We start from the raw sequence: 14,985 nt of genomic DNA on the forward strand, positions 1-14,985 counted from the left end.
CTGCCTCGGGTGTTTGTTCAGTAGCCTCTGCTCTCCTTCCCTTTGTGATCAGTTTCCTGGGATTCATCATGGAGTGCTTTGGAGAGGTGTGGCACAGACTATCGATTTTGGATATATAACTTCCTTGGGATATATAACCAGATATATAAACATCTGGTTTGCATCTGGTTTGCAGACTAACATTGCAAATTAAATTCATATACATTGCTAAAATAGGGCAGTTTAAAAAATACATATATGTTAAATTATGTTGTAAAGTTCCTGTGACTCATTTTCTTCAGCTACCATGGGATTTCGTGAGTTCCTTATCAGCTTGTTTATCCTCTCTGCTGACACTGCTTCTGTGTTGATTCCGAGGCTGGAATGCGTCTTTTGTGCTGTGCGTGGCTGGCTCTTCGCAGCAATCGTTGATTCCCAGTGAGAGCTGTAAGAAGGTTTTGATGAGCAGGGTGCCATAAGGCGCGGTGCTCCCATTTCAGTCCTGTCAGTTTACCGTAGTGGCTGGTCTGTTAGAAGAGGCCCTGGGCTACGGTGCTATGATTAATGAGTTATGATCTTATGTGGAAGGAAAATGTTATGCGACACTAGCAGCAGTGTAGTCGTTAGGGAAGAGATGTGGTCTTTTCTACTTGGGCTTGAAATGGCAGTGGTTTCTCGACATCCGTGGTAATTCTAGTATAAAGTACCTGAGTGGTTGTGAGCCTGGCTGCCTGAGCGCTTGGGCACTGGACTTACATAACTGTTCTAGAAAGAAACTTCTGTGGAGATTAGGTAACAACACTGAGATTGAACATTTGACATATTTATTTGTAAGCAAAAACTTTTCCCTCCAAAATTTTATTAAAATATTTACTACTCATAATAAAATTGAAAAAAAAAAAAACTTCACCGAGTAGCCCCATTGCCTTCTGCCTAGAGTTGACATTTATCTTTTACTATGCATTCTGTAGTTTTATTTCTTTACCCTTCTACCACCACTTATGTCAAAGTAAGTTGCAGACACTACAACACTTCTATCCTCCACATTGAACTGTGGAGATTTTAATATTGAGTTCATATTTATTGCTTCTCTAAAAGATGAAGATATACAGTGAAACAGAACAGTAGTCCAACTGAGTTCTGCCAGTGCCTTTGTGACCCTCTACCCCCTTAAGAAACAGACTTACTGTCACCCCAGAGCTGTCACTTCCTGCTCAGTGTACTTCCCACTCCACTAGAAGACCCTCATGTTCTTACTTTACCACTGTACACACTCTCTGATAGCTGTATATGCGTGTAGTAGAATAATCCGGTGTTCACTCTCCTTATGTAAAGCCTGAGTTGAGAGTGTTTGAGATCTGTCCGTGGCACGACCTTTAGTACACTGTCTTTGTTCTCTGCTATTGAGCATTGCTGCGTTGAATGACTATGAAACAGTGCGTTTATTTTCTTCTGAAGACATGGAGATTCTGACTGTGGCTGTTATAAAAAGATGCTGTGGGCTTCCTCATGCAAGTGTCATGGATACATGTTTTTATTTCAGTTAAGCAAATTTTGAATTTGGCATAGCTGGATTAAAGACTATGCATTTGATTCCTTCTGAAAATGCCAGACTTCTTTTAGCATTTAAAGTGGTGGGTTTTATGGGTTCAAGTTCTTGTAGGTTCTGACGAGTACAGCATGTTGGCATACCTTCCATAATACTCCACTCTGAAGACGGATGATCCCATGCCATCTGTTCCGCTAAGTGGCAGCACTTCCAGAGTCTGTCGTTTGGTGCTTCCCAGTACCTATGTCAGTGTTGGTGGGAGATGTCAACGCACAGACAGTTCCTTTTTAGGAAGCTCACTTGGGGGAATCCAGCTCCTTAGGAAGACATAGCAAAGACTCCCAGGAAGGAGAAAGAAACAGAATTGGGATTTATGAAAGAAGATCAGTTAGCATACACCCAAGGCTAGGTGGGGCCGTCTCAGGAGAGCCATGTGTCTGACAAATGTTGTGTGTATGATTTTATGAACTGTAAGATTATGGCGATGAAAGGATATAATCTGAAGGTAGGTTTAATGTTTAAGGTAGTATAGTTAATTGTTAAACAATTTCCCTCTGTAAAGGTGCCTGTAATGTGGCTTACATGGTGCCCTGTTGGGTTAAGGTAAGAAAGAATTGCTGATTAGGCTGAACTCAGTTTACACAGAAATTGGCCTTATGCCCGGCTTATTAGCCATTTTAATCCTTGACGCCATAGGCCTTTGCAGCCATTTTGATCTTGGTGGTGGTTTTACAGTTCTTCACTTTTACTGAGAAATTTAAGCCAGTATGCAGGGGTGAGAGGTGCCTTTTACTTCCTGTATACACTTTACTTTCTTGTTCTGTCCTGACTCACTTCCTGTCTCTATTGTTCATAGTTTATCTTAAACTTTCATTTGTAGAATTGTTTGGCAAGGAGAACCTAATCACAGAAGAACATAACAGTGTACTACGTATTCAGTTCTTAACCATGGCTCCTTAGAAAGGAATGGAGGTCTTAAGGGACTTCTACTAGGGATAATTTCAGGGTACTGTCCCATGAGTGAAGGTGGTTTGCCCTCTATAGAGAATTTTAGACATATTCCACTTTTCTTGGGCACTTGAAATAGATGTTAAAAACCTAGCAAAACAGGCCAAGACATTCAAGTGTGATAAAACTCACCCAGTACTTGAAGCAGTCCTGGTATCAGGGCCATGAAGAGCAAAGGCTTAAATAGGGACTTGAGAAACACAGGCCACTTATCAACAGCCATGAAAGTTATAGTTGAATGTTGTTCTATCCAGTAATATTACACTAGGAATCTGTTCTGTGAAGGTTAGTAGCACATATTAACAATCAGAGTTGGCTGGTCCATTGCTTGTAATAGCATGAGATGTCAACAGCCTGACTCTTCTGATGGTAACTATCTTGTGTGGATTTCCAGTTTCCTGTATGTACACACAATTGGTTTTTGGACTTGGGCCTATGTTTATAAGGTTTAATATAACATTACTTAGTTTTAGAGGAGTGCTACTTCCAGCAAAGCATCGGTCCAATATATATCCCACTGAAGAAGATATATTTTATTCTTGTTACATAGAGGAATGCCATGAGCACAGGCCTCATTTGAATGTCAGGCTGTTTGAATAGTGTCTGAAAGCACAAATAACAGTCCCCACACATTCTGCCCAAATAGGAAAATTTAACTTTCATTGTTTAAACATTGGGTGGACCTCGAAAAGGTTTTATTGTTTTTTTGATCTGGAGAGGGACACAGATATATGTGCTTGATTAATCTTACAGTAGAACCACTGTATGAAGAAGGATCTGGAAGGAGAGAGACTGAAGGGACTAGGGTAGAGAGGAGATGGAAGGATGTTACAAGTCATGATTTTAAAGGACAAAAAACTATTCAGGAATCTGTGGCCTGAGATAAAAGGTATGTGTGTGAAAGCCTTTGGTGGCGATTCCTTAGCAGTTTTGATAACTTCTTGCTTCTTGAGAGCATAGAAGAGACTAAGGTCCTTGAGGCCTCTAGAGTTTTAAGTCTGGTATACAAGGAGAAGAGTGAAAGACTTCAGAAATACTAAAAACATTGGGTAAAGATTAAGTTGGGGCAAAATTTATGTGCCATGTTCAACTGATATTTGGTAATATATGTCTTCTGAGATGGTTAAGTGAAAAGGGAAATAGACTAGAGAGTCTGTTGACATGAAGGTTTATTCCAGGGGATAAACTGTAAAATGGGACTAAGATAAAGAAATGACAGCCACCTTCACCCAACACTCAAGGAAGAAGAGGTAGAAGAAGATTATTTGGGGACAGGTAAAGGAAAATTCATGCTGTTGAAGCCTACAGACAAAATTATCTATTGTTGTACAGAACCATTGTAAGAGTTGAAAAAATTCTCACAGCCTATGGTTTCATATCAGTTGGGACACAGCAATGCAGAACCCAGAGAATAGACAGCAAGGACGTGACTACCATGTGCAGAGCCACTTCTGAAGATGAACAGTGAAAAGGAGGGATGTTGTTGAGGTGTTAGGATGGCTAGATTGCCTTTATGCCCGTGGCTTTGTGTGTTGGCAGAAGGCCCACAGGAAAAGAAGGACGTACTGGGACTCTGAAATCTCCTTTGCAGATGAGCAGAAAGCATTGCCATCTTCCACAGGGAAGCTGAGGGACAACTGACTCATCTGACTGTTGAGTGCTGTAGGAGTGAGAGACAACAACAAACACAGCCTGGGCGCACACATTCCTTTAATCAGGGATGGCTGTTTGAGTGTATACTTCCTTCAGAGTGAAATCCGTCTTCATCCTTAAATGCAATTACTAATTCATTAATTATGATTATATCAAATGGAAGTAATAGCCTCTTTTACCACTGTAGTACTTATTACAGGAAGGACTTCCTATCCTTCAGTATTCAGGGGAAAATCAAAACAAGTCCCAACTGAAAAAAAGCGCCTCAAGCCAACCACTGAGAGAGGAAGGGAGCGACTGAGTGCTCTGTGTGCTGGAGACCTGCTTTGCTTCACTTGCTCTTCACTTAAGAGGCCAATATGCTCAGCCCCCAAATCCAAGATGCTCTGAAAACCAAAGGGCTTTTTAAAAGTAACTTGTTGACATGTAAGCCTGAACTAAGCTGGCACGAGGCTATTACGGTCTCTGCTTATCCTCTGCAGTGAGACCATGGAATGCTCTGCAGCACATTCATTAATGTCTTTGCTTACTGGCCAGTCCCAGACTGTGCTGAAGGTGTCCTCCATAACATACAGCAGAACTCCTAGAGTCTGAAGCTGTCTCTGTGCTGAAACTCAAATCAGCAGGACCTAGTCATTGTTTCCAGGGCTGTCTAACTCTAAAGAGGGCTCCCTTCCTGTTCTGTCATTCCCGATACAGTTCTGCATCCTGCCTAGTTGTTCTAAATCATACCTGGGATTTTAGGTTCTTTAGGTATACAGACACATGGGTATGTAAATGGCAGTCACGAAGGAAGTGGTTGCTACAGATCCCCAAAACAAGGGTTAAAAAATAGGTAGTCAGCAGTGTCCAGAGGATCAGGAAAAGCACGTATAAAGGCCTTTATGTTTTCATATTAGGGGAGGTAGGCATGAGCACGGTTAACTGTGGGTAATATGGATAGCCTGAGGCTCTTGACTCAGACTGTCATGTGTAGTAGCAGGCCCTGGAGTGATTAAAACAGAGAAGTATTAGACAGTATATAACAGCCATGCCAGAGAAATTGGTTCAGAGTTAGTAGTCTGGGTTTGGTCAAAGCTATGCTCACAGGCAAGTTGGTCACCATTTCCAGCATCAGCCGGCTCTGGGGTAAGTAAGGACTCCACAATGTCAAAGCTTTGTACACACAGACAACAGACTGTATCATCAGCCTGCCTGTGTATCTGGTGTCTGTAGATGCTGTTGCTTTGGAGCGAACAGTTGTGTCCACAGTGATGACTCTCATGCTGGGCAATAACAGCCCTTAGAGAAACTTCAAGTATGATTTTTGTGTGAGAAATTATCCTATTTTCTATCCTTTTTTTTGTATGAACTGTGTATGTGTTATATAATACATGCATGCATGCATACCTACTTTTACACATACATACACATACACACACAAGTTTAGGATGTTAGTAACAGTTTGGGACTTGTATGTGAGATACAAGTATAGCTCTTTTTAAAATAAGCCTTCTGGAATTTCTGAATCCAGTGAAGGTTTTCCCTTCAGAGATGCTTGCTGGAGGCTGTCTATTCTAACTGCCTTCATTTCTCTTCTGGTTACCTTATTTGTTTGCTGTGGAGAATCTTCTACATTGTAAGCGTAGTCTCAGGAACATCCCCTGTGGTAGCAAACTTTCATGCCTCAGTGGAACTTCATTTTGTGGAAACAGCAAAATGCACAGTAAATCAAGGAAAAGTTGAGTTGATGTTACAATAAAGATGTGATGAGAAGATTGTCAGTAGTGGGACTTAATTTCCCAGGTGAGCTTGGTCCAGCCAGAGCTCTGGGAAATAAAGATCCTGCACTCCTTGGAGCAAAGCCACACACATGAGGTTGATGCTCCTGAGGGATCTCCAGGACGAGATGAGTGGGTTTAGATAAAGACGTAAGATGATCTGAAAAAAAAAAGTGGAGTAGTAATGGAAATAAGCTAGGTCAAGTTTCAATTAAAAGTCATATTTGAAAAAAGAACTTCAGGAATAACATTAGCTGGGAACAGTTCTCAGTGTGTGAGGGACTGGGCTTTTCACTCCTTTAAGATAAGCTTCCCCAAGGACTGGTAGACAGATACCGAATGGTAGACAGTGTGAGACAGATGGGGTCAGAGCGTGAGCTCTCCTCCGAGAGTTCCTGGGAAGTTCAGTCCCATGACTGACGACTGCGTGTGGGCGTTTGTCATGCGCAGTTGCGTTTTCCTTAAGTAGTCCAGAGTCTTGAGCAGCTACGCCTCACACGCTTTCTTATATATTTGGTTGTGAGCCTAGCCTTTAACGGCTGAGCCATCTCTCCAGCCCCCCTCACACGCTTTCTTCTGTAATTTTCAAGTGTCTGCAATGGACGGCTTGTGCCGTGCTTCATCTTCAAGCTTGAGGTCGTCAGGGACACATTCATCGTCTGGTACTTCTGTTTTGTTCCTATAGTTGTTGGTGAAAAGGTGATTTGGGCTTCTTATATTGTACTTTAAAATCATTTCTTCAGAGGAAAATACATTGTTTTCTCTTGTCCTAATTCATTGATTCCTGAATGTCAAAGACTTTGCTTCTTATTTTAGGGAATGTCTAGTTAGAGAAAGTTTCTCTTGATTCTGATTGAGGGACTGAGGTTGGAAATGGGTTTTGAAGTGAGTATCTATTGGTTAGAAACCATTTTTAGAAGTATATGATTTCTCTGGAGGCCTGAATGTGGTTCCTTTTGTTCCTAAGGGTTGGAGAAAACATTGGGGGTGGAACTCTTCTTTACAGAAACACAACACTTTTCCAGAGACACAGTGGAGAAAGCTCAGTATTTTCTTCTATGAATCACCCAGGAAAATTTAAATTCTAGGGCACCTTTTCCACTTACAGGTTGCACCTCATTATTCTATTCAGTTAAGCTTAGATTATAATAATAACTTAAATATTTGTCCAAGTAGAGCAATCTCCTGTGGGAATCTTGCAAAGTGTTTCTAGAGTCAAATTTATTTCCTTTGGATTATTCACATAGAATTCTCTTTCATTTTAGTATGTTTTTATTTAAAAAACTTTCTTTAAAAATTTTGTATACACACACACACACACACACACACACACACACACACACACACACACATACACACCCCTCATGCGCACTGAAATTAACAAGGTCCAAAAGCTTCCAGAGTTCACTGAGCTTTTATCCAGTTAGTTACCGTTTTGCACAGAGGCTCTAGACCCTCTCACTGGGCTTTTACTTTCGACACGGAATAGATGTCCATGCAGTTTTGTGTTGCACTCACCACAGAAAATGTATGAGAGCTAGCAAAAGGCAGCTTTGCGTCTTCCTTCATAACTCATGTTCATTGCTCACATTTCAGTCCATCCTCATCCCCCAGACGTTAGCTGTTCTTCTCTTCCTGTCATACAGTATTCACATGTACATTTTACATATGTGCATATGTAATATTCTAGACTCCACAAATGAAAGAGAACATGCAGATTTTTCTATGTGTGCTATTGCTTAATATCATACCTTCTAAATCCTTCCATTTTCCTGCAAGCCTTATGATTTTATTTTTCTTTACTGCTGGATAGTGTTCCATCTGTTCCATCATATGTTGGACAGCCAGATTGATTCCAATTGAGTGCTGTAGTAGATAAAGCAGCAACAATTGTGGGGTGCTCAATGGTGGGACTGAGTACAACTTTTAATAATATTGTTTTTTTAAAAAACAATTCAAGTGTATATGATTACAAGAAATTTGACTAAGGCCACAAATAAGTAGATTGCATCCTTTTGAAGACAAATTGTGTGTAAACCTACAACTGATTGGCCATGGACTGGCTTATTAAGGTCAAGATTTTGGCAGGTTGTTGCTTAAAATAATTTCTGTGGAAGACTAGCTAATGGCTAGAGAATTTTAACATATGAGTAAAGCCAATGACTGGTTTTCTTTTTGTGGACCATGAGCTAGACCATGTTGTTCTTGGAAAGAACAAAATCGTCTTTGTTATAGTAACTGGGACCCTTCGTAAATTACGAACCTATGTTTTTAATTTTATTTTACTATTTTCTACTTAATTAATTAATATCCCAAATGCTGCTCCCTCATAGTTCCCCCTCACAGAGTCCCCCCTTTTCTCCTCTATCATCTTTGCCTCGAGAGAGTGGGTACCCACTGGGTATCCTTCCACCCTGGTGCATCAGGTCTCTGCAGGATTATGCACGTCCTTCCCACTGAGGTGGGACAAGGCAGCCCTCTGCTACATATGTGCCAGGGGGCCTTGGTTGAGCCCATACTTGTTAGTTGGTGGCTCAGTCTCTGAGAGCTCCCAGGGGTGCAGGTTCGTTGACACTATTGGTCTTCCTGTGTGGTTCCTATCCTCTTAGGGCCTTTAATCCTTCTTCCAACTCTTCCATAAGCATCCCCTACATCTATCCCATTCTTGGCTTTGGGTCTCTGCATCTGTCTCAGTCAGCTGCTGTGTAGAGCCTCTGAGAGGACAGTTAAGTTTGTATCTGTAAGCACAGCAGTGTATCAGTAGTGTCAGGGATTGGTGCTTGCCCATGGGATGTATCTAAGGTTTGGGTGACTATTGGTTGGCCATTCCTTCAGTCTCTGCTTCCAGGTTGTTCCTACATTTTTTTTAGACAGGACAAAGTTTGGGTTGAATTTGTGGGTAGTTTGGTGTCCTTATCCGTCCACTGGGGGTTCTGCCTGGCTACAAGGGGTGGCCTATTTAGGTTCCATGTCCCGCTGTTAGGCATTTCAGCTATGGTCACCCGCATTGATTCTTGTGAGTCTCCCCCATCCTAGTTCTCTGGGACTTTCTAGAGGAACCCCCAGCCCCCAGCAACTGCAGATTTCTATTCATTCTCCCGGCCTTTGGGCCTCTTTCCTGCCTCTCCCCATACCTTATCCTGCCCCTTATATCCCTTCTGTTCCCCTCTCCCACCCGGGCCCCTCCTTCCCTGCCTCTCACGACTATTTTCTTCCCCCTTCCCAGGGGGGTAGAGAAATTCTCACTTGGGCCTGCCTTCTTGTTTCACTTCTTTGGGTCTGTGGGGTGTATCATGTGTATTCTGTACTTCGTGGCTAATATCTACTTATCAGTGAGTTCATACTTTGCATGTCCTTTTGGGTCTGGGCTACCTTACTCAGGATGATATTTTCCGGTTTTATTCATTTGCCTGCAAATTTAATCATGTCCTTGTTTTTAATAGTTAAGTATTATTCTATTGTGTAAATAACCACATTTTCCTCTATCCATTCTTTGGTTGAGGGACATCTGGGTTGTTTCCAGCTTCTATCTATTATGAATAAAGCTGCTATGAACATACTGAAGTATGTTTCTTTGTGGTATGGTGGAGCATCTTTTGGCTATATGCCCAGGAGTGGTATAGTCAGGTCTTCAAGTACAACTATTTCCAGGTTTCTGAGGAACTGCCATGTTGATTTCCAGAGTGGTTATACAAGTTTGCAATCCCACACTGTATGTTTTTTATTTTTAAATTGTATTTTATATGTATTGGTGTTTTGTGTGTGTGCATGTATGTCTGTTTATCATGTATGTGCCTGTTGCTTACAGAGACCAAAAGAAGGCTTTGGATCTGCTGCAACTGACATTATGGGTGGTTGTGTTAGCATGTAGGTTCTGGGAACCGAACCTGGGTTCTGTTGAAGAGCAGCCACCATTGAACCATCCCTGCAGCCCCTTTATAAGCTGTTCCACTGTACCAGTCTTAGCATATTCATGTAATCACCTCAGTTAGCCGTTCTTAATACACATGATTTTGTAGCATGGCCCAAGTCTTTAAAAAGACTGTGTTCTGAGGACATCATGCATGGTTGTCTTTATGCTTGAACTTTGCAAGAACTTCTCTGAACAGATTGCCTCAAGTGTTAGTAAAACACACTTCAAACTTGCTCAGTTATGGGGAGGTTATTGTTAACAGTTTTATCTGATGTATGTTAAGTCAGTGTCAAGTAGATTTTCAGGAATAGTTAAAGCATCCAAAGCTATTTGTCCATTGAAATTGTATAATGCTGAAAGCATGATACTTTTAACAGAGAATGCCCTGTAAGTTTTCAAGATTTTTAAGAGTATCATACATATGTACAATAACCATATATACCTCCTATTTCCATCTCAATTTCCCACATAGCTCTCTGAACAGGCCCCCTCCAAGTTCTGCATCTTTATTTTTTTCTTTTGTACTCCACTAAGTCTAGTAAGGGTTTCCTTTGGGTAATGGTTGTAAGCCATTCGCTGGAGGAACATGGGAAATGCTAATGATACCCACCGTTTTCAAGCAAGAGTGATTCCCTTCCCCCAGCAACTGTCAGCTGCAGAAGGCAGTGTTTCTCAGGACTGCTCTCCATCTCCTGGCTATGAGATTCTTCTCTTCCTGGTGGTCCCTGCACATGTCAGGTAGGGGTGGGGGAGGTTGTTGTAGATGTCTCCTGCCCAGCTGAGCATTCACCTCTCATTCTCAGTTCCACGCATCTGTCCATTCAATGCTGTCCTCTGTAGAATACAGTCTGTGAGAAAGACTGAGAACAGCTCAGGTTCATGTGTACAAACATAAATATTTAGAAATAATTTTAATAGCATAGCTATTTAACAAGATAATAATAGCAAATTCTTCCCTGAGTAATAGTTTTTGTTTTTATCCCCTCTACATTTAGTTCTCTTGCAGCTAGCAAGTGATGCTTTGCCGAATGACATGACATTGGCTCTTGCTTATCTCCTTGCCTTACCTCAGGTAAGCTTACCTTACCAACTAAGAACATAAATAAGCATATTTCTCTCCTGTGAGTCATTGTCAGTGAAATTGTGTATTATATGTGTCCAATTTTGCTTATAATTCCTAAGAGCCTAGACTATGTAAAATCTGCTTTTATATAGTAAAGTCTACCTTACTTCCAAGCTCTCCTACTGCATGTTATGACAGACTCAAGTTGATGTGATAGAAGTGTGGTGTGTAGTCCTAGGCCAGTCACCATGTGATCAAGTCTAAGGTCTCGCCATGTGCCTTAGCTCAGTCAGTTCTGTGGTCCTTCTTCCTAGGTGCTGGACGCTAACAAGTGCTTCGAGAAGCAGGCTCATTCGGCACTCTCTCTCCAGCTGGCAGCGTACTACTACAGCCTGCAGATCTATGCCCGGTTGGCTCCATGCTTCAGGGACAAGTGCCATCCTCTTTACAGGGTGAGTCCTTATAGTTTCCACTCTACTAGTGAGTCAACCTACAGCTTGTCTGTAGTGGTTAAAGTAACCCTTTTCCTTGTGCGTGAATGCTTCCTAGAAGACAGCTCTGGACTTTTCTGTGAGACTTGGTTGCTTCCCAGGTAATGTGAAGAGGTAGATTGTCTAATACGGATGGTGAAGCCTGATTCTCCTTTTCCTTTCAAAAGATGATTGTACTAAGTTCTTGGTTAGGAAAGACTAAAAGGTAGAATTAGTTTTTTGGTTTTTTTTAAGTGACATCCCTAATGGATGGGTTCTCTAAATTAGCAAAGTAGATGTCTTACTTTCTTTTCCTATTCTTGTGATAAAATATGGACTTAAGGGATAAAAAGTTTATCTTTAGCTCACAGCTCAAGGTGGGGGCAAGCCATCATGGCAGAAATGTCAAGGCAGCAGGAGCTTGCAGCAGCAACTCATAGGCACTTAGAGATAAAAATGCATACATGCTGTTAGTTCCCTTTATTTTTATATCCAGGGTCATGATCCTTGGAAGTGGTTCCTCTGTGGTAGTCTTCCCTTCTTAACTGAAATAGTCAAGGTAATGAATCCCCATAGGGATGGATGCCCAGAGGCCCATCTCCCAAATGACTCTGGATTCTGTCAAGATGTAAGCTAATGTTAATGTCACCACAGGCAGTGTGATTCCATGAATAACACATACCTTTCCTGGTGATCTCAAGACAAGAAGGCAGTGAGTGCATGCATGTAGTCACGTCTGCATTTGCCACAACCTCAGATGTTCCTGTATTGCTGCGCTCTGAGTAAAAGCACTAACTACATTCCTGTTATAGACCCAAAGACCTGATATTGCTACTAGCAAATCCTCCAGGTTTACTAGTGTGAATCACTTGTAATGATCATATTGGGAAATGATCTGTTTTTTGTACTGAATTGTTTTAAGAAAACTTCAGTTTCATAAGTAAATAGATCAACCATCCATAGGTATAATATACACAGATTTAATGTCCAAATTTTACTGAAGCAGGATTCTCCTCCCCTGGGCCAAAGCAGACTCTAAAGAAATAATTTCACAGTTTTGTCAAAATTCTAGCTGTCAGAATCATTTTAAACCAACCAGACCCTTAAAGTATGTGAGAAACATTGTTTTTGTGGTGATCATTGCTCTCATCTTCAATTTTTATTTTAATGGAAAGATGACCTAAAGCACAGGGTCATTTTCCTAGGACATAGCCGTTACGGGGCATGAATTGCTCCTGGGCGTGCTCTGGCTATCTCAGTACTGCTTGGCTAAGAAGTAGCATTGTGTTCTTACACCCACTAAATTCGAGGTACTTATTTGAAGACTTTAACTTTGTATCTTCATTGTCACTTCTACTGTCTACAATTATGGTCACTAATTTTACATAAAGTTACTCTAATTTTGTATTAAAACCTCAGATATTTTTATGTGAGGCAAATAGCACCAGGGATTGTACCAAAGGTAAAATGTGCAAGTCCTTGGATTCAGTTCCCAAGGACATGAGAAAAATTAAAATAAGTCAGTGAGTCGTGGTACGGATTGGGAATGAAGTACTAGAATAGAAGGAATATAGTGCCTTCATGTGACACAGTCCCACATGTTGACTTTTAACTCTCAGGAACTGGCACTGGTTTCGAAGACCTCGGAACCTTTGGAACTGACTAATGTAGCAAAAGGGGCCAACTGGGCAAGGCCTGACAGAAATACCTCCTTTTCCTTATGGCCCAAGTTCCTCATTTTTTATCTTTCTAGGTGGGAATAAATTACTCTGCAACCCACACCCCCACATCCAGAGCAGTTCCAGCCAGCACACCTCCTCCCTGCTGTGCTAGATGGGATCCTTTGAAACCATATACCAGAGCAAACCTTTCCTCCCTCGAGTTGCTTTGGGTAGATATTAGTTTCTTTTCTCTTGTGATCAAAGGCAACTTATCAAAGAAAATGTGTAATCCGGCTTATGGCCCCAGAGGGTTGGAACCCTGATGGCCGAGCGAAGGTGTGGCAGCAGGAACAGCTGAGTGCTCACTTCTCAAACTGCAAGCAGGAGGCACTGAGGATGGATGGCATGAGTCCTCAAAGCCCACCTGAGTGACACACCTCCATGGACAAGGCCACACTTCCTACTTCTTTCTAAATAGTTCCACCAAATGGGGACCAAGTGTCCAAACATATGAGTCCATGAGGCCATTGTCATTCAAACCAGCTTGTCCTGGAGATTAATTAGTAACGAAGTAGGGCCATGTGCTGAGTTTATTTTGTGCTTATTTTCATTAGTGTATTATTATACACAAAGGAAACAAGTAATTTGCTTCAAGATAGCAATTTCTTGAAACACAGTAAAGCTTTACTTTACCAAATGCATTGTACATTGTTATAAACTTGAGTATTTCCTCAGAAGATCAATTGAAATCTCGAAGCATGTTTGACTGAATCCTCTGCCGGATGTCTTGACATTCAGTGCATGTACTGGAAAGAGGATCTTCTCTTCCATTTCAGTCTGTGTCACTGCGGTCATTAGCTTTTGGTCATGGCTGCAATCACCCAAGAGAAACAATTCTAAAAGAAAAGAGGTTTTTGCTGCTGTTGTTCATAGCTCCAAGGTTTGAGTTCATATCTGGTTGACCCCATAGCTGGAAGGAGGCATCCCCCATCATCATAATAGGAACATTAGCAGAAGTTGCAGAGAAAGTAGGGAGAATTTTACGACTTTCTCCTACCCCTTTTATTCCATTTTGTCTCTTAGACTATGGGATTTACGTACTTCTTATCAATGTGACACCCAGATAATTTCATTTAATCACAACCTTCTAGCCTTGACCCCCAAGTAGTTTACATTTACTGTATAATGTTGAGTGCATTCAGTCCAGCACCACAAGTCTCCATAGTCTTAATAGTGCTTACATTATTCAAGGTGCCAACTTCCAAGTGTCCCCCTGATCTCTAGGCCCCCATAAAAACAAAAGGAAGGTGCACACTTGCTTTGTTCCATTGCACAGAAGCAAATGTGCCTGCCCCAGATGTGAATGGAAGATGAGCAAGGGGAGACCATTGTATACAAACTGATTCCAGCGGCGTCACAGTCATGGTGAACCCAGGTCACAGCCACAGACTGACTTTTCTGATGCCATCTCTGTGTCACTTGTTGTGACTAACCCAACACAACAACGTATGGATAGAAATGACTTTTGCTCACAGTTTTGCATCTGGGTCCATGGTTGATTTGTTTGGGGTATAAAGTAACCAAAATGTCAAGGCGGTATGCATGTGTGGTAGAGGCTGCTCCCCTCATGGCAGTGGGGCAGAAGAGAAATGAGGGTGTGGCCATGGTATAGAATTCCCTTTTCCCCCCCTCTTTATTTAACTTGGCCTTCTGACCTATGGCACATTCAGGGCAGGCCATTCAGTTAATGCCTATTGTAAACAGATACGCTCAGAGGAATGATTTACTCGTTTCCTGAGAACTTCCGCTTCACCTTTAATCAGGATGACATCACAACCCTAGCAACATCCTACTACACGCACAGCTCTGTACTGTGCTCTCCTTGAATTCACAGGAGTGCAAAGCTCTCAGCCCGTTTATCACTAACTG

General features: G+C 41.7%; 1 protein-coding gene across 1 annotated transcript in view; it reads left to right on the top strand.

The window, feature by feature from the left end:
- The window catches only part of Nbas (NBAS subunit of NRZ tethering complex), a 367,894-nt gene that overhangs the window by 175,650 nt on the left and 177,259 nt on the right, over positions 1–14,985 (top strand). The window contains 2 exon segments of the mRNA XM_032907488.1: positions 10,858–10,934; positions 11,240–11,377. Coding sequence (XP_032763379.1) covers positions 10,858–10,934; positions 11,240–11,377 — 215 coding nt within the window.

The sequence above is a fragment of the Rattus rattus genome, chromosome 7 (genome assembly GCF_011064425.1).
Source record: "Rattus rattus isolate New Zealand chromosome 7, Rrattus_CSIRO_v1, whole genome shotgun sequence".
Taxonomy (NCBI): domain Eukaryota; kingdom Metazoa; phylum Chordata; class Mammalia; order Rodentia; family Muridae; genus Rattus; species Rattus rattus.